At 41.5% G+C, this 20,700-nt stretch overlaps 1 protein-coding gene across 1 annotated transcript in view; it reads left to right on the plus strand.

Moving 5' to 3' along the window:
• Window positions 1–20,700, plus strand: part of GABBR1 (gamma-aminobutyric acid type B receptor subunit 1) — a 44,591-nt gene that overhangs the window by 11,594 nt on the left and 12,297 nt on the right. Inside the window, exons 4-11 of the mRNA XM_015825937.1 lie at window positions 1,310–1,411; window positions 8,704–8,769; window positions 9,119–9,310; window positions 10,533–10,775; window positions 12,207–12,270; window positions 13,652–13,729; window positions 15,746–15,896; window positions 16,981–17,113. Of these exons, the coding sequence (XP_015681423.1) occupies window positions 1,310–1,411; window positions 8,704–8,769; window positions 9,119–9,310; window positions 10,533–10,775; window positions 12,207–12,270; window positions 13,652–13,729; window positions 15,746–15,896; window positions 16,981–17,113 (1,029 nt within the window). The remainder of the gene's footprint in view (window positions 1–1,309; window positions 1,412–8,703; window positions 8,770–9,118; window positions 9,311–10,532; window positions 10,776–12,206; window positions 12,271–13,651; window positions 13,730–15,745; window positions 15,897–16,980; window positions 17,114–20,700) is intronic.

The raw sequence follows: 20,700 nt of genomic DNA on the forward strand, positions 1-20,700 counted from the left end.
ATCTTGATTCTATCCCTCTGTTAATGCAGCCTAGCACTGTGTTGGCTTTTTTGGCAGCTGCAGCACACTGCTGGCTCATATTTAAATGATTGTCCACTAGGACTCCGAGGTCCCTCTCACAGTTACTACTATTGAGCAAGGTACCCCCTATACTATACCTGTACATTTGGTTTTTCTTGCCTAAATGTAGAACCTTACTAATAATATTATGTGTGCGTGAGTTCATGCCAAATATACAAGAGTCCAACCTTAGCTACCTAGTTGCACTCAACGTTTCCTCCATATAGCCCTAATTCTGCTTTGCTTCCTGTTTGTGGTTTGCTTCCTGCTTGCTTTCCCCTTTTAATAAGTAGCATCCAGTCATGCAAATACTCTGTTTACTCATGAAAAGCATTCCTTTGCTTACGGAGAGGCTCATTTCTCATTGGGTCCAAGCGCTTTAGTGGGGAAGAGGTATAGAAAAAGAAAAGCTTCTTTGTTGTATAGAATTTGATCCATTGTGTCTATTTTTCCTGAACAGAGAGATGCACGTACATTAGAAAACACTGAATGTGTTAAGAGAGGCCAAAGTATGTGAAATAATGATATTTTAAACAATTTATTTTGTATTTGTTCCCTGTGATAACAAGAATGGAAAAAAAAAAGCATTGGGAGCTAGGATAGTGCAATACAAGAACTTGCTGCTGAGATTTGACTAGGTATTTTTACATAGCTATAGATAGGGCTTGTATCTTTTGAGAACATAGACCAGAGATAGTCAACCTTGGCTCTTTTATGACTCGTGGACTTCAATTCCCAGAATTCCTGAGCCAGCTTAGCTGGCTCAGGAATTCTGGGAGTTGAAGTCCACGAGTCATAAAAGAGCCAAGGTTGACTACCCCTGACATAGACGCTGAAATTCTAAACTTCTGTTTTCCGCAGGATCACAAATGCTGAAGATTTTACAAGCATAAAACCGACATTGCTATGTCCATGGTTTTTAACCTGTGCACGCAATGATTCTATGCACCGTGCTAAGCTGCTATTTGTAGAGTCATGTTTTATTGACTATACAAGTGGTAACTGGGCTGGGTGTCTACCACACTAACCCATAAATCATGGCTTGCAAAACAGAATCACTGGATTCGCGCAGTGTGCTGAGCTGCACTGTGATTTGTTTTTTTTGGGGGGGGGCTTATTATTAGTTTAGTAGCATGAGACGCAAACTCAGAAATATATATTCTCCTATCTGAATGTAGCTTCTGAAGTACCTCTTTGTCCAGTCCTTATGACTTCGTGATTATGATGCCTCCTTCTGCATTCCCCACAGACTTTGGATGATCTGGAGGAACGAGTCAAAGAGGCTGGGATCGAAATAACTTTTCGACAGAGCTTCTTCTCTGATCCTACTGTGCCTGTCAAGAATCTCAAGGTATCAGAGTGTGTCTGACTGTCAAGGGAGGGCAGGTTGGGACCCACCATTCCTCCACGCAGCCTTTCCCAACCCTGCCCCCTTTCACACATGGAGGGATTAAGCTTGCCGAACGGCCCAAGAGTATGTTAGGGAAGGTTGTCCTTCATCCCCAGTCGTCAGCTCCATGATTGCACGGGCGAAAGTTGACAACAAAATAATAGACTTTTGGCAGAGTTGTCATGAAACATTTCTCTTGAAAATTGAAAAGCAACACGGACACACTAAGCCAGTGATGGCAAACCTTTTAGAGACCGAGTGCCCAAACTGCAACCCAAAACCCACTTATGTATCGTCGGGTGCCGGGTGGGCGTGGCCCGTTGGGTGGGCGTGGCCCACTGGGTGGGTGTGGCTGCGGTGGTAACGGCAGACTCGGTGGGACTAAAAAGTTCAATCAATCAATTCCAACTTTGCAAGATCTTTTTTTTCCTGTGAGAAGTTGAAATTGATTGATTGATTGAACCTTTTTTTTTTTTGTACATGGCAGTGGAGGCCTAAAGCGAAAAGGTTTTATAAAACCCAGCTGAGGGCCTAGGACTGGGGCGACAGCGCGTGTGCCCATAGAGAGGGCTCTGAGTGCCGCCTCTGGCACCCGTGCCATAGGTTCGGCACTACTGCACTAAGCCTTTGCAAAAGAATTTCCTACAAAACTTGAGCAAATATGTTTGACCCTGTTACCCTGGAACATCTCAACATGGGGGCTAAAAGGGAGACAATTCTACACAGATTAATGATTTTGGTGAATAAATTGTTCTTTAGAAGTGAACCCATTTATCCACGAACTGTATATGATTAACCATGTGCCATTAAATTAATGCTGGCTGGTATTGTATATGTGTCTGTGTGTGCATGTCTGTATGTGTCTGTATCTGTGTATCTGCCTATCAGGTTACTAGTGGACTCCTTGTCTGTGTCAGTGCCTTGTAATCGGCTTTGGAAACATATACGTAGCTTATCTAAGACTGATTAGATTAGCATAAAATAGAGATGGGGGGGAAAGGAACTAAGATTATCTGATGGGCTACCTGCTAATCTATCCCCTACATTTGTTGGGATCAATTTTTTTTTAACTGATGCAATTTGATGTTTGCTGCGATATGTGAAAATAATTTCATACAGACTGAACCACATTTTCAAGTGCTACTTATCTTTAGATTTTTTGGGGGGAATTTAACTTTTGAATGGAATGCAGTGCAATTGATGCAGCCTCTTTGAGAGGCCACTATCCAGAAAGGCTGTGTTGGAATATTAAATTAAATGAATCATGTAATCATAGAGTTGGGAGGGGATCTAAGAGGTCATCAAAACCAACCCTCTGCACAAGATTCCCTACAGCAAGATTCCCTACAGCATCTCTGATAGATGACTATCTGATCATTGTTTAAAAAACTCAGGCAGGGAAAGAAAGTTTCCTACAGTAGCCTATTCCCCTGATTGACCTATTCCACTGATAGACCCCTCTTACTGTCGATACAGATCGTCCTCAAATAACGTCCACAATTGGGACCCAGAATTTCTGTTGTTAAGCAAGGTGGTTGTTAAAATGAATCATGGGCAAATTTATGGCCTTTTTTGCCACAGTTGTTAAGTGAATCACTGCTTTCCCCATTGGCTTTGCTTGCTGGAAGATGGCTGGGAAAGTTGTAAATGGCAGTCACATGACCCAAGGATGCTGCAACCCTCGTAAATATATGCCAATTGCCAAGCACCCAATGTTGATTACATGACTCTGGAGATGCTACAGTTACTAAATCACTTTTTTCAGTGCTGTTGTAGCTTTGAATGGTCGCTAAACAAATGGCTGCAAGTTAAGGACTACCTGTAAGTTCTTCCTAATGAACTATGAAAGCCATTTTGATTTATTGCTTAAGACAACAGATTAGAAATCAGGAGACGGTGAGTCCTAGCACTGCCTTAGGCACAATGCAAACTAGGTATGCTTGTGCGAGTCTGTCTGCTCAGCTGTAGGAAGAAGGAAGAGACAAGGGCAAATCACTTCTGAAATATTACCAAGAAAAATGCAGGGAATTGGCCGTCACTCGGGTTAAAACTGACTCAAAGGCACTAAAATGGCAGATGATAGCTAGATAGATAGATAGATAGATAGATAGATAGATAGATAGATAGATAGATAGATAGATAGATAGATAGATAGATAGATAGATAGATAGATAGATAGATAGATAGATAGATAGATAGATGGATAGATGATACATTTGATATAGATATAGATAACTAGAGATATGATAGATATAAATAGATATAGATATGATAGATGATTAGATAGATAGATAGATAGACAGACAGACAGACAGACAGATAGATAAAATTGATAAGATAGATAAGATAGATAGGTGGGTAGGTAGGTAGATAGATAAATATGATAGATATAGATGGATATGATAGATAGATATGATAGATAGATAGAAAGACAGACAGACAGACAGACATGATAGGTAGATAGATAGAGATGATAGATAGACAGACAGTCAATCTGTATCTGCCTCTTTGAATTTTCATCCCAGTACAGGTAGTCCTCCACTTACAACCATTCATCTAGTGACCATTCGTAGTTACAATACTGGAAAAAGTGACATGATCACTTTCCACACTTACGGAACGTTGCAGGATCCCCACGATGACATGATCATAATCCAGCCATTTGGCAACTAGCATGTATTTATGACGGTTGCACTATCCCGGGCTCATGCGATCACCTTTTCTGACTTTCTGGCAAGTAATGTCAAATGGGGAGGCCAGATTCACTTAACAACTGTGTTACTATCTTAACAACTATAGTGATTCATTTAATGCCTGTGGCAAGAAAGGTCGTAAAATGGGGCAAAACTCACTTAACAAATACCTCACTTAGCAACAGAAATTTTGGTCTCAATTCTGGTGGTAAGTTGAGGACTACCTGTAGTTCTACTTTTAATCCTTGGAGCAAGTAAAAATAAGTCCAAACCTTCTACAGCCCTTCAGCTATCCCAAGGGGAGGCAACCTTGGCTCTTTTATGACTCGTGGACTTCAACTCCCAGAATTCCTGAGCCAGCATGGCTCAGCTTGAAAACCTCTCCCTTTCCCCTCAGCATGGCTGGCTCAGGAATTCTGGGAGTTGAAGTCCATGAGTCATAAAAGAGCCAAGGTTGCCTACCCCTGAGCTATCCTGTTCCCTCACAAATCCTCTCTTCTGCAAACTGAACGTACCTCGGTCTTTCAGCTATTCCTCCTAGGACGTGGCTTCCAGTCCTTGGTAGCCCTTCTCTGGACTTGCTCCAATTTATCAGTGTCCTTTTGAAACTGGGATGTGTGGTCTGACCGAGGCAGAACAGAACAGATAATTACCTCCTGCGATCTGGATGCTCTTCAAGAAGCCGTTGGCATTTGTTGCAGCTGCCTCGGTCGTTCTGGGGAAGTCGTCTAGGGTTGTCTCCTAAATGAGAAATCCCTTTATGATCTTTTCCCTCTGTTGTTAACCTTTCCAGCAAAAAAAAAAAACAAGCGAGGCCCCCTGGCCTGCATCCAGCAGTGCAGCTTCCACCCTCCCTGGATCATAATTGCTGTGGGCTCCCAGACAGGACAGATCCATCACAGCCGGTTGAGCCGCCTGCTGGAGAGAGAAAGACAGCTATCACTGCGATTCTCTTGTCCTAATGGCAGCTGCCAATCTCTGAACTAAGAGACTGGGCAGATTCTCCTCCTTCTGATGGTTGCTACTCAGGAAGGAGGTGATGCCTCTGGAATGAATGTACCAAATGCCATCTTAGTGGCAGTACTTAACTTTTTCATGGGTTCTTTAAAAAGCGGAGCAAAGCTAAGATGAACATAAGCTGGTAGCACTCTAGAGGGCTGTGACCCACCTCCTTTCCTAAGGGAAAAAGTGATGGCCTTTGTTCCTACGGAAGGAAATATGCCCCACTCAGTTTGCCCCGTGCTGGTTGGGGACTTCTGGGAGTTGAAGTCCACACATCATAAAGTTGCCAAGCCATTATAGCAGGGGTGTCAAACTCAATTTCATTGAGGGCCACATCAGCATTGGGGTTGCCCTCGGGGGCCCGGGTGGGTGCGGCCAGGGTGGGTGCGGCCTACTGGGTGGGCATGGATGGAGTGGGTGTGGCCTACTGGGTGGGCATGGCCAGCTCTACATCGTTCGCGTCAAGGGTGCCTGTGGGGGCCTGGGCAGAAGTGGGACAGATCTGAGGGTCTCTGGCAGAAGGGGGTGGGACTGGGGCAAGCACCAAGGCATGGTCCATGTCTTCATTCCTCACAAAGGGTGACACCTCCCCAGCATGCACGCAAAGGGCGGGGCTGACACAGCAGGGGCTGGTTCCTCGCTGTTTCCAGACGGCCTTGTGGAGCTAAGATTGAATGCGTTTCAGCATAGATGGCCACCACAAAATTGTACATTGGCTCCCGGCCGGCCTGGGCCAGGGCCAAGGCAGCAGGGGCCGTTCCCTCACTGTTTCCAGGATGGCTTCGCGGGCCACATGAAACCACTTTGCGGGCCGCATCCGGCCCCCGGGCCTTGTGTTTGACATGTCTGCATTATAGGCACTGCAGCACTTTCCCCCCCACACTTAGCGGAAGCTATAATGGGACCAGAAAACTTGGGCTCCATGCTCCTCTTCCCAATTTCTAGAAGAGCCCAGTCGCAACAGGTACTTCCCACGTCTAAAAAAAAAAATCTAATGGCCCAGTTCAGCCGCCTGCGTTAATAATTTATGGCGCAAAATGACAAGATTTGTCAGACTTGGCTCTGCCAAAAAAGGAAACAAGGAGCTAGGGTGCGGGCTTCGCCGAGCGCCTTGTCTGCTTCAAAAATGCAGAATTCCCAGCTAAGCTGTTCTGACACAGAGTACGCCACTTGATTAACCGTAAGTTCAGGACAGACAAAAAGAAGAATGTCTTCACGCAATGAATAATGAAGTCAGAAATATGTGCCTCGAATGTACAGTGGCTGCTTTTTAAGAGGTCTGAACAAATTAAGCACCGTGGCTGATTGAGATACAGGAGCAGAGGGAAGGGAAGGAAAGGAAAGGAAAGGAAAGGAAAGGAGACATCTATCCTACAGCTTCCTCCTTCAATTTAGGGCAGCAGTTCTCAACCTATGGGTCGCGACCCCATTTGGGGTCGATCGACCATTTCACGGGGGTCACCAAGCAAGGCTGTCCGCCATTTTTTTCCCCTTTTCCGGCGGGTGCCTTACCTCCCCTGAGCTGGGCCAGCTGGTGGTCGGCCTGCTCCGTCTCTGCCGCTTGCCAGCTACGCCTCAGCCGGCGCAGGGGGCGGAACCACGCATGCGCGGCGCTCCCAGGCAGGGAAAGTCCTTGACTTATGACCGGTTGGGTAGTCCTTGACTTACGACCGGTTTAATCCTCGACTTACGACCAGTTTAGTCCTCGACGTACGACCGGTTTAGTCCTCAACTTACGACCGGTTGGGGGTCGCGGCATTAAAAAGGTTGAGAACCACTGATTTAGGGCTTTTCAGATATGATATACAGTATTTAACCCTCTGTTGGCCCTAGTGGCTGAGGATTATGGTAATTAGGATCCAGCACAGAAGGAGAATAACACCAAGTTGGGGAAGGCTGGCCTTTGGCTTGATTCTACAGGTTTTTGAGCTCCTTTTTACTAATTGTTCTACTATCTGTTGGAATTTTGTCATTTTAATACCTTGCCTGTCTATCTGTTATCCGTGTATAGACCAATATTATAAGAGAGAGTAATAATGACTTCCGGAAGTCTTAGCAAAATAACACAGTCCCCACATAAAGCAAAACGCGTTTCCATTTACCCACTTGAGCTAATAGAAAACAGAAACTATTGTTACAGCTGCACTTACCAATATGTAGAGGTGATCTTTCCCTCTGTGTGCGTGAAAGGAATAAAATGGTGCTTATGTTGTGAGGCTCAAGGTGTAATTGCAGTTGGTGTGTGGGTGCGTACCTGTGTGCATGCAGTATTTCTGTCCTCGGTTAGCTGATTGGCAGGTTATATTCTTGGGATTGGTTAAGATTTGGGAATTCATGGTCTGAAAGGGTGAGTTTGCAACCGTGGGAAGGTGCAGTGGGGAATATCTTTCTTGCAGTGTTCTAAGTGGCATTTATATGATTTCAATCTATTTAATGGAAGCATTAAGTATATTGGATAGTACAGGCAGTCCTTGATTTGCGACCACAATTGGAACTAGAATTGCTTTGTTGCTAAGCAAGGCAGTTGTTAAATGAGCCATGCCTGACTTTACAACCTTTTTTGCCCTGGGTATTAAGCAAATCAGTGTAATTGTTAAGTGAATCATGCAGTTATTAAGCAAATCCAGCCTTCCCCATTGACTTTGTTTGCCAGCTGGGAAGGTTGCAAGTGGTGATCGGGGGCTCCAGGATGATGCCACCATCATAAGTACATGCTGATTGCCAAGCATTCGATCATGTAACTGTGAGGATGCTGCGACGGTCATAAGTGCAAGGACTGATTATAACTCACTCTTTTCAGTGACGTCCTAACTTTGAACAGTCGATAAATGAATGGTTATAAGTTGAAAACTAGCTGTGTGCTGGATAGTAATGAATATGAACAGAAATGCAATTGTGTATATATGTATGCAAATACGTCTCATGAAAACATGAGTGATTCCCACCATCAGCATCATTTAGATAGAATAGAGCTGGAAGGGACCTTGGAGGTCTTCTAGTCCAACCCCCTGCTCAAGCAGGAGAACCTATACCATCTCAGACAGGTGAATGTCCAGTCTCTTCTTAAAAATCTCCAGTGATGGAGCACCCACAATTTCTGGGGTAAGTTGTTCCACTGGTTGATTGTCCTCACTGTTAGGAAGTTTCTCCTTAGTTCCAGGTTGCTTCTCTCTTTGATCAGTTTCCAACCATTGTTTCTTGTCCTTCCCTCTGGTGCTTTGGTGAACAATATGACCCCCTCTGCCTTGTGGCAGCCCCTCGGATACTGGAACACTGCTATCATGTCTCCCCTATTTCTTCTTTTCTTTAGACTAGCCAGACCCAAGTCCTGCAGCCGTTCTTCGTATGTTTTAGTCTCCAGGCCTTGGATCATCTTAGTTGCTCTTCTCTGAACTTTTTCCAAACTCTCAACAACTTTTTTGTGATAAGGTGACCAAAATTGGCTGCAGTATTCCAGGTGTGGTCTTACTAGGGTTTTATAAAGCGGTAATAAACTTGACTTGTTTCTGTGGCAAAGTCCTCTGGTCATCTGATTCCACTTTTTTTTCCCCTTTTCAGCGTCAGGACGCTCGCATTATCGTTGGGCTGTTTTACGAGACTGAGGCACGAAAGGTTTTCTGTGAGGTGGGTACACGGAGTTCTCTGAGCAGAACAGAGAATGCAGATAAAATGTTTTCCTAGCTCCCTTCTGCTTCGGCTTCTGGGAAATTAGCATTAGTGGGTATGATGATGGCACTAATTTGACGAACTGTTGCATGCCTTGTGCGCTGGGGCTGCTGTATATGCGCTCGGCTTTGTTACTTTCCAGTGCTTAGTGCATAGCAAATCTCCCCACGCTTCCTTCCGCCTACCTGTATGTACTCAATGAAACCCTTTCTGTACTGTAGTGGTGTGATCTCCTGCTGCCTGGAAATGCGGCTTCCTCTGTTTGCGAGTCAACCTTCTTTTATTCCTCCTTTGTGAATGGTGGCAGGTATATAAGGAGCGTTTGTTTGGAAAGAAATATGTCTGGTTCCTGATTGGCTGGTATGCTGACAACTGGTTCCGCATCAAGGATGCAAACATTAATTGCACGGAAGAAGAGATGAGGGAGGCGGTGGAGGGACACATCACCACGGAGATCGTCATGCTGAACCCAGAAAACACCCGCAGCATCTCTAATATGGTGAGGAAGAGCCGCAACAGGCAAGGAACACGGCCAGATCTTTCGAAAATGAAAACCCAGTTAATCCGCGGTAGCCAAAACCAGAAGAAGGCCTGACAGTGCCTTTTTAGCGGAATACGTTCTATTGAAAGACATAAGCACCTGGTCTTCCCCCCCTCTGTCTCCTCTTCCCTGACCTCATCTTTAATTTAAACCTTGCATCGATTTTCCCACCCTGTGCATTTGATGAAGTGAGCTGTAATTCAAAAGGCTTAGGCCTGCCAGACTCCTCCTGATTTTTAAAATAGACTTGCAAATTTATTTAGGAATTACATTCCTTGGTTCGGACCTATTTACTCTGCAGATGATTTGGCAGTATCCAATGGCACGCTAACAACATGTAAAATAATTACATATTTTCTTTTCTTACAGACCATTAATCAAAATCATATACACTGGCAGGAGATTATTTTTAATATTGTTCAAGTTAAGCAAATGCATTTTTTTTTTCACAAAGATGCTCCCCGGTTTTATTAAAAGGAAAACAAGATTGTTTCGTGAAATGTTCCTTCCCGTTTAAAAAGAGCTGAATCACCGTATAAAGTAATATTTCTAATTCAATTAAAATTAGAGTCCAGAGTTTTCTTTTGAGCAGCTGAATGGTTATTGATTTCTCTAATAAGATTAATTCTCCTTTTAGATTAATTCTCCTTTTAGAAAACCATACATTCTTTTCCATTTAATTATGAAACAGACTACAATAAATCTGAATCAATATTATTCTCAAACTTTTTTACAGCAAGATTTCTGTTTTTAATCTGTTTATAAGCCATCTAATAATACTAAGAACATAATCTCAAAGCAGTGTACAATAAAAATTAAATAAAATAACATTAAAAATACAAAATATAATAACATAATAAAAATAATATGCTAGAATTAAATCATGCAAACAATTTTTAAAACGATCTAAATGGAACAATGCATTCCAGCAGAAAAGCCTGGCTAAAGAGGAAAGTTTATAAAAGCATCAAAACCACAGAGCAATTATATTACCCAATAATGGTATTTTACTGCTTGGCAAATATAAAATACTTTACATATTTTATGGAAGTACTAAATCCTGTTTATTTATAAAAGTTGCATTTCACTTTTTGCTGTTTCTTTTTCTTTATTAAAGCAATCCCAATATTTATCAATTTCTGCAACAAGGAAGAATGTTGTTTTTCTTGGTTCCCTACAGACATCAGAGGAATTCATTGAGAAACTGACAAAGCGTGTAGAGAAATCTCCGGAAGAGACTGGGGGTTTCCAGGAAGCCCCATTGGCTTATGATGCCATCTGGGCACTAGCCCTTGCGTTGAACAAGACCTCAGCTGAACTGGTAAAGAAAGGGCTGCGTCTTGAAGATTTCAATTACAACAACCAAACCATTACAGACGAGATCTACCGAGCACTCAACTCTTCAGCTTTTGAGGGGGTCTCGGTGAGTGATCCCTTGAAACTGATCTCCTGAAGGCAGGAAATCTGGTGTGCAGAATATTCAGGATCTATCCATAGGCAAGTCTGTCAGAATTCTGGGTCATCTAGCAAGATTATTTTGAGTAAGATCAAAAATCCTGCCTTCTCCTTCCAAGCCTATTTGAATTTTTAGAGCTTTTGGTTTTAGGGGTAGTAGTAATAGGTTGTCAAGAAACACTGATGGGAGGAAAAAAAGAAATATATACAGAAGTATTAGTACAGGATGGGGGCATGATGGGCTAGTGCAGGGATCCCCAACCTATGGTCCGTGGCCCGGGACTGGGTCCTGGGCTCTTGGCCAACGGGCCGCGGAAACAGCTGGCCCGTGCGCACACATGCGTGGACGCACATTTTCACCCCCCACTCACGCTAGTGCCCACGGCCCATTTGTGCATGCACGCAGGTGCGAACGGGAATGCTAGCGCAGGACGGGTGTCCGCAGCCCATTCACGCATGCGCCGCTAGCCCGGTTGGTTTGCACAACCATTCGTGCATGCGTGAACGAAGCTGCTAGTGCGTGGCCCCGTGTGTGTGTGGCACCAATTTTAAACTTGCTCTCCTTTCCTCCGGTCCTCGAGCCCGGAAAGGTTGGGGACCTCTGGCCTAGTGGTTAAGACTTGACCAAAAGGTTGGCAGTTTGAGATCTAAGTACCACGTGATGGAGTGAACTCTTGTTCTTTCCTTCGTTCCTCTAACCTAGCAGTTGAAAAGTATGCAAAATGCAAGTAGATAAATAGGTACCACTTCGTTGGGAAGGTAACAGTGTTCCGTGCACCTCGGCGTATAGTCATGCTGGCCACATGACCACAGAAGCTTCTTCAGACAACATTGGCTTCCTTGGCTAAAGAAGTGGAGATGAGCACTGCCCCCTAGAGTCAGATACGATTGGGCAGGGGAAACGTTTACCTTTACCTTTTATTAGTACAGGACATATAATACTAAGGAAAAGGTCACGAAAGATAGCAAATCAAGGATAGGTCTCCCGGTTGCAGAACAAAAACTACTTTGTCCATGACCTTTCACTGAGGTTACATGTACACTTTCAGGTACAGTGTTTCTTCACAACGATGACTTACTCCTCAGAACTACTTGTCCCATATTTTTGAAAACCGAGATTCTCAGAAACTTTGCTCTGGAACTCAGACACAAGATCGAAATATCACTTGAATGGAACCGTACGACCTAGAGTCACGTTGACTCAGCTTCTTGATTTCACATCCTTGTATGATAACTGCCACGTTTCTCCTCTGAAGCTTCTTCCCCACCAGAGAAAAACAGTCGTTCTTTCTCTTATTGTTGGGATGTGGGACTCTGCCCCAATTACTGCTGGCAAGAGAGCCAAACTAGGTTGCCACCATGAGGATCTTCTCTTAACACGGTTTCCTTCGCTCCCCAGGGACATGTGGTCTTTGATGCCAGTGGCTCTCGGATGGCCTGGACCCTCATTGAGCAGCTTCAGGGTGAGTCCTCGGGAGGCTCCACACTAAGGGTTTTCCCATAGATTGCAACATCAAGCTGACTCCCATGCCAAACAGTTGCCAAAACATCAGACTCACATCATTTCTGCCCTTTAATCCTCTTTTTTCCCCTCAGTGCACACAGGTATGCTGTAATTTCCATTTTGGATTTTTATTTTTATTTTTGGACAGGTAGTCCTTGACTTACAGCAGTTCATTTAATGACCATTTGAAGTTGCAACGGCACTGAAAAAAATGACTTAAGGCCATTTTTCACGCTTATGGCCATTGGGCATCCCCAGGGCCGTGTTATCAAAATTCAGATTCCAGGCAACTGAGTCATATTTATGACGGTTGCCGTGTGTCCCGGGAGGGGGAGGGGTGTCACGTTATCCCCTTTTGTGACCTTCTGACAAGCAACGGCAATGAGGAAGCCAGATTCACTTAACACAACTGTGTAACTAACTTAACTACAGCGATTCACTTAACAGCTGTGACAAGAAAAGTCGTAAAATGGGGCAAAACTCACTTAATGAATTTCTCACTTGTGGTTGTAAATTGAGGCCTGTACTGAATGCCTTTTAATTTGCACGATTCATTTTGTTCCTCCTCCCCTCCCCCCTTCCTTTGCTATTAATTGGGTGTGTGCCAATAACCCTGCAGTATAATTTATGTCACTAGGGGTTTACTTTTCCCCTTCATTCAGAGTGATGGGGAAATGTTTTTTCTCTGTGTTCTTCATACCTGCACTTTTGCACAACTCTATAGAAATCCTACCCTTTGAATAAATAGACACAATACACAGACAAACACACCTGAAATGGACTTCTGCTGCAACATAGCTGTACATCCTGTTTAGAGGATTTTGTGGAGAAACGGCAAAGTCAGTTGTGTGTCACCAGTTTCCAGGAAATTATTGCTCTTACAATTGTGTTCTCTCCCTATTACATTTTTTTTTTGAGATTACAGCTGGTAGAAATATACTGCTGAGAAGATGCTCTAAAACAAAGGCTTGCATTTAACAGTACCATAGATTGTGAATCAAACAACTGTGCTTGGGAGCAATGCCATTTCTTGCCACGTTACACAAAGCTGTATAATATCCCACCGAGGGCAAGGAATTATTCAACATTACAATGATCAGCGCCTCACAATAAATACTGTATAATTATGTAGAAATGTTCCATTCAGCATAATTATATAGGATTTATTTTAGCGTGTTTCCTTTTATAAAAGGCAATCAGGTGTGGCTATGCTCTTGCTATTTTTTTTAAAGATTCAGTTCCGGCATTCTGACAGTTTAAAAACTGGTCCAATAGTCTATCTTTCCGTAAATCCATTACTTGATTCTTCTATTGTCTGGAATTCTTCTCTCTGCCAACAGATGGTGTCTATAAGAAGATTGGCTATTATGACAGCACCAAGGATAATCTCTCCTGGTATAACAATGACAAGTGGATTGGTAAGAGACTGAAAGATGTTCGTTGTGAGTAGGAGTGTGCAAAATATTTTGAGCTCAAAGTGTTTTAAGTGTTCTGAGCTTAAAATAAAATAATATTGTTTTGTTCCAAACTTCAAACAAAATCATTTCGAGCAATGGCGTTTTGACTATTTTGGATATAAGTAAACACTAAAATACTGCTTCGAACTGTAGCTGGCGATTTCAAGTGTTCCAAGATCAAAACAAAGTTGTACATTCCAACAGTTTTATTCTGAGGTCACAAATTGAGACAAAATCCTGAAGTTTTGTGCTGCTGTAACACAGCCAAGTGATCATTTCAACAGAACATCTCAAGTAAATCAGTATAAGACATTTTCTTTCTTTCTTTTTTTTTTTTGAAAATTTTATAAAGTTTTACAATATAAATCCCCCCCTTCCCCAACCCACCCTTCCACTCCCCCCTCCCTCCCCCCTCACTTCCCAGTGCCAATCACAGGGTTAATAAAATAATCATACTCTAACTAACATTAACCAACTATTAAAATAACATATCTATAACCTCCTTTAACTCTCTTTTAAACAAATATACAGTTATTAAAAACAATAATAATAACATCACTTTAATAATTAAAAATAGTACTAAATAAACTATTCTAACCTTTATACAACAATAATACTCTAAAATATACTCAAAAACCAAATGATATTTTTTGGTCCCATATTTACGCTCAATATAATCTATCCATCTTCTCCAAACCGAGATATATCTTTCTTGTGAATAGTCCTTCACATAAACGGAGATCTTGGCCATTTCTGCTAAATTTGAGACTTTAAGTGACCATTCTTCTATAGTGGGTAAACGTTCCGTTTTCCAATATTGAGCTACTAGTAGTCTTGCAGCAGTTATAAAGTTCAACATCAATTCCATTTCTTTTGCATCCAAGTCTTCCATAATACCCAACAAAAATATCTGCGGCTTAAACTTTACCTTTTTCTTAAAAATATTTTGAATATTTTGACATTTTCGATTACTTAAAGATACAATTCAATTCTTTCCAATTTATCTGAGGCTATTTAACAAGTGAGTCAGAATCACTAATAGTGAAATTGTAGGGTGAGGAACTTAACAGGTAGACAGATATGAATCAACTCCCAGTGCATATCTGAGCTAAAGATGGGATTTAGATTTGAAAAGGTGAAACCTAGCAGTCTAGTTATTTCCTTGAGGCCTAAAAATGTTCTCAACCCAGGCTTAGACATCCTGGGAGCATCTATACTGACTTACAGTAGATAATGATTCATTTCAAGAACAATTAAGGCAAAGAGTATATTCTTCACAGTGATGGACAAAGGATCACACTATAAATAAGTGGTTCTCAACCTATGGGTCGCAACCCCATTTGGGGTCGATCGACCATTTCACGGGGGTCGCCAAGCAAGGCTGTCCGCCATTTTTTTCCCATTTTCCGGCGGGTGCCTTACCTCCCTTGAGCTGGGCCAGCTAGTGGTCGGCCTGCTCCGTCTCTGCCGCTTGCTGGCTACGCCTCGGCCGGCGCAGGGGGCGGAACCACGCATGCGCGGCACTCCCGGGCAGGGAAAGTCCTCGACTTACGACCGGTTGGGTAGTCCTCGACGTACGATGAGTTTAGTCCTCGACTTACGACCGGTTGGGGTCGCGGCATTAAAAAGGTTGAGAACCACTGCTATAAATGGTAGGAATGGGGTCAGATAAATGAGATATTTTAGAGGTTTCCACTTCTTTGTATGCATGTGGGTTAATGACCATCTTTGTACGAATTTAAGTATTGTGTGAATTTCATAATTCAGCATTCCGTGTCTGCCAAGAGACTCACCTTGGGAAATGCTTCATGCATGGGTTGAGTCAGGAGGAACTGCTTAGCCTCAGGCAATGCATCTTTTAAGCTTCTCAGGTTACCATAGGGAAACATCCCTGGATGTGGTTAGTCTTTGTGGATCTTTCTGGTGAAAAAGCCTGTGATGTGAATTCCTTTCTTCTTCCCATATCTTCCATTGCAGGTGGTGTCCCACCAGCAGATTATACTAAGGTCATCATCACCTTCCGGTACCTTTCCCAGAAGCTCTTCATTTCTGTTTCGGTGCTCTCAAGTTTGGGTATCCTGTTGGCCATCATTTGCTTGGCCTTCAACATCTACAATGGGCATGTCAGGTGGGCGATACTTTATTTATTTATTAATTTTATATGCCGCTCATCTCACTGACAAGTGATTCTACTTAATACATCCAGCTTCTTTTGCTAAGTGAAAATTTGTAGTTCTCTAGTAGAAGACATACTTTGCATTCAAAGTCCCATTCCCAATATATCCAGAACGTCTGGATTTTGAAACTCTGGAGAACCATTGCCAATCAGGACAGATCAAGTGTGAGGAACCTATAGCAGTCTAGATCAGCGGTTCTCAACCTATGGGTCGCGACCCCATTTGGGGTCGATCGTCCATTTCACTGGGGTTGCCAAGCAAGGCTGTCCGCCATTTTTTTCCCCTTTTCCGGCGGGTGCCTTACCTCCCTTGAGCTGGGCCGGCTGGTGGTCGGCCTGCTCCGTCTCTGCCGCTTGCCAGCTACACCTCGGCCGGCGCAGGGGGCAGAACCACACATGCGCGGTGCTCCCGGGCAGGGAAAGTCCTCGACTTACAACCGGTTGGGTAGTCCTCGACTTACAACTGGTTTAGTCCTCGACTTACGACCGGTTTAGTCCTCGACTTACGACCGGTTGGGGGTCGCGGCATTAAAAAGGTTGAGACCCACTGGTCTAGATATTGTCACATTTTAATGCTTATCAGTTCCCCAATCTGACAACTTCCAGTTATGTTGGGATTTCAATTCCCAGAATCCCCTGCCAGCACAAGTTGAGAATCTGAACAAAGGTACCATGTTAGAGTCAACTGAAAAGGGAATATCTAGTCATAATGAGGTGGCTTCTTAGATGGTACTGAAGGGCGTATTCACCCAAAACAATCAAAATGATTAAGCATTTGTTTATTTCACTTAAGCATGGTAAGGCTCTTTCAGGATCCAATTCAATGATTCAAAAACATAAATTAGAATATTTTTTTGAAATCAAATTGAATCTGATTGCTTTTAAAATTGGTTAGTCAAAATGGATTTTGTCTAGCTCATTCAGCCATAATACTTTATTTTGATTTATAGTAATTTGGAAGCAGAGAGCTGGTGGCTCGAACTCTTTGTATTCCAAATTCTGCTTGGAGCTTGACACTGCCCTTCTTTTTTTACAGATACATCCAAAACTCACAGCCATATCTCAACAATATGACAGCTGTGGGCTGTGCACTGGCCCAGGCAGCTGTCTTCCCACTTGGGTTGGATGGCCTTCACATCAGCAGAGACCTCTTCCCTTTTGTTTGCCAGGTACATCATGGCTGCTCTAAAGCTTTAGAGAACATCCTGGTAGTTTAATAGCTAAACAAAGAGCAGGAAACCTGAGGCCTCTATGTGCCACTGAAGTACATTTCCCAGCAATCTTAACCAACTTACCTAATGGTAAATGATGCTAGGAGCTACAATCCTGTAGTTTCTGGAGAACCACAGTTACCAGCCCTGGATTATTCATGTACCCAAGACCAATTTCTGAATTTTTCTTTAGTGAAGTCTTCCCTGTTTCTAATTCCATTTTAGAATTGAGAGCTATCATGGAAACCAATGGACATTGGAATAGGCAGCATCATATCTACTCCCATATCAGTGCCCCCCAAAGTTGAACCCTAACTAGGGTTTTCTTTGTGTGAAAAAATACATTTTTAAGACATTCCTAAGTATTTAAATGTATTAGTATGCAGTCAAAAGTATAAATTCCTCTGTCAGTGCTAGATTTTGAGGGGATGGTGTTAGGAAGCCAACCTTTGCTCAACCAGAATTGCGTTTTATAAAGGAAATACTGTATCTCACCCCACATGCTGTCTTAACAGTGGACAATACTGTATTGCTGTTGTAAACATTTTATTTTAAACAAAGACCTCCATCCCACCATATGATAAATAAATACATAGCGATGTTATTATTAGAGGCAAAAATATTTTTAAATAATATTTATTAAGATATTTTACAAAGATAACAATAAATAGATTCAAAGAAAAATATATAGCAAAGTAAATGGGAAAAAGAAAAATGGGAAAAGGAAAAAGAAAAGAAGATATAGAAAAGAAAAATGAAAAACCAGAAAGCATGTATTTAAAAAAAATGGCTTTCAGTATTCCTCTTGGCAGTTATATGTATGCTCCTATTCAAACCATTCTCCAATTTCATTATAATTCCATTCTTTCTATAATCTATTCTTTCTGAGCATCAAAACCATAAATCACAAGGTCATTTTCTTTCTCAAGCAAAAATATCTATAAGAGATTTCCAGTGATTGATGTATGTCAATAATGACCTTTCTCTAATCAAAGAAGTCAATTTTCCATCTCAGCAAGTTCTGTCAATTTCACCAACTATTCTTCCCTAGTGGATAGTGCAGATTCTTTCCATCATTGTGCATATAATAATCATGCCACAGTAATCATACATTGAAATAATCTTCCATGGCTCTTTTCTAACCATTTATCCATCTATCCTAACAAGAAAAATTCTGGCTTCAATAGAATATTAATCTTTAAAACCCTCTGCATCAAGGTATGCATGTGAATCCTATTTTTTAAACATTTTTAGATGTCTACCAAGCAAGTCCACTCATGTTGGTCATATTTCAACACATATTTGAATTGCCCTTATACATTCTTGATATTTTTTCTGCCATCATGTAGCACTAATAGATCATTTTATAAAACTTCCTGTTTATAAGATAAGATAAGATAAGATAAGATAAGATAAGATAAGATAAGATAACCTTTATTGTCATTTTTTTTACTGTGGGCACAACGGCACACATCAAAAATGAAATTTAGTTGCCCGCTCTCAAAGTGATCATAATGTACATTTCAGCCCATTTAACCTTGTATTTTCCCATTGATTCATCTGTATGTTATAACCAAAGTTCTTAGCCCACTTTATTATGCATTGTTTAACTTGTTCTTCTTCAGTTTTAAATTTCAACAAAAGTTTATACATTTTAGCAATTGCATCTTCACCACTGGTACACAATTAATTTCAAATTCTGTCTGACCTTGCCCCATATCATAAGTCTTTTTATCCATTTTAAATCTTCCTGATGACTGTAAATGGGAAAACCATTGACACAATGACTATTTCTCTGTCATTAATTGCTCTCTTGGTTTGATTTTTTTATTCCCCTTGGTGATTTTTCAATAATTTCTTTAGTGTAATCATTTGTCTTTGCTGCTTCTCTTCTATAAAATGCTTTTTGTGCTGAGATCCTCAGAGGTGTTTTTGGGCTCAGTCTGGAGTTATATCTATTCCATACTTTCAAAATGGCACATCTAATAAAATGGCTTTTAAAATCCACATTAACTTTATGATATCAAAATACCATAAATGTACTGCAAAATACAATTTCAGGTCTGGTTAACCCAATCCTTCTCTGCCCTTTACATCTTATAACTCTTTATATTTAACTTGTATATTTTCCCTTGCCATACAAATTTAAATATATCTTTTTACCATTGCTTGAATAGTACATAGGTTTTTAAAACATCACTCTGGGCAAAACATCTTTATCAAATAAATTCTCCCTAATAGTGACAGTTTTAATTTCTTCCATATTAACATGTCCTTTTTAATTTCATTCCAGATCTAAAATAATAATTTCAAAATAATATGATTCATATTATAATTTGATTCATATTCATCATCATAATACCCAAGTATTTACTTTTTAAAAAATCTTAAACCAGTTTTCTCCATCAGTTCTATTAGATCTTCTGTTTTCATATTTTTGTAGGCATCTTTGTCTTTTGACTATTAATCTTAAAACCTGCTAGCATACCAAAGACCTTTAATTTTCTCATTAATGTTTCAACTCCATCTAGTAGAGCTTCCAAAACTAACACCAGGTCATCTGCAAAAGGCTTCTTATAAGTTTCTTTTTTTATCTTATTCTAGTGATTCTTATGTTATTTTATGTCTATTCAGTAAAACAAGACGAGACAGCAGGCATCCTTGACTTTTTTTGAATCTCACAGAGTTTTATTAGTTATCTATTAAAGCTCATTTGTGCTTTCCATGAAGGGCAAATTGATCTTACCTATTTAATAAAATTATCTCCAAGATTCATATGTTCTAGAACTTTAAATAAGAAAATCCAGTTCAAAATGTCGATGCATCTGAGAAGATCAGTGCAGAATTGTTTTTCATTGTGTTGCTCCAAATACTCCAAAATAACCAAAACATTTCTAATATTATCTCGTAATTTTAGGTCAAAACACACGAATAAAGTCCCATAAAATTAAGGCAGAACAAAATCTGATTGGCTACTGATTCTTGAAATACCTTGTGCTGTTGAGCTCTACCGGGTAGATAATAGATTAAAGTCTTTGCCAGAGCCCCTGTAGAAGTTGTGACATAAAAACAGATGAAAAGGTTTGCCACAACCTTCAATGGAAACTGTGGCATTTAGTTGGCACAGTTGGCAGCTTGTGGAACTTACCAAATTTCATTAAAAGTGTTCTTTGAAAGACTATTGAATGCTAGTCTGCTAGTCTCACTGATGCTATGTAAACCCAAGGCTGTTTTCAGATTGTTATGCATGAAGGTCACAACATCCCACAATTTGGGGAAAACCTTTAATAGGCAGCACAGCACATTTTCAATCATAGCATTTCTAACCTGCAATATTACAACGAAGAAACGCGCCTAAATTGGAAACAGTGAGGGAACGGCCCCCGCTGCCTTGGCCCTGGCCCAGGCCGGCCGGGAGCCAATGTACAATTTTGTGGTGGCCATCTATGCTGAAACACATTCAGTCTTAGCTTCACAAGGCCGTCTAGAAACAGCGAGGAACCAGCCGCTGCTGTGTCGGCCCCGCCCCCTGGGTGCATGCTGGG

This window comes from Protobothrops mucrosquamatus, unplaced genomic scaffold (genome assembly GCF_001527695.2).
Source record: "Protobothrops mucrosquamatus isolate PMUCROS unplaced genomic scaffold, P.Mucros_1.0 scaffold2886, whole genome shotgun sequence".
NCBI classification, from domain to species: Eukaryota; Metazoa; Chordata; class Lepidosauria; order Squamata; family Viperidae; genus Protobothrops; species Protobothrops mucrosquamatus.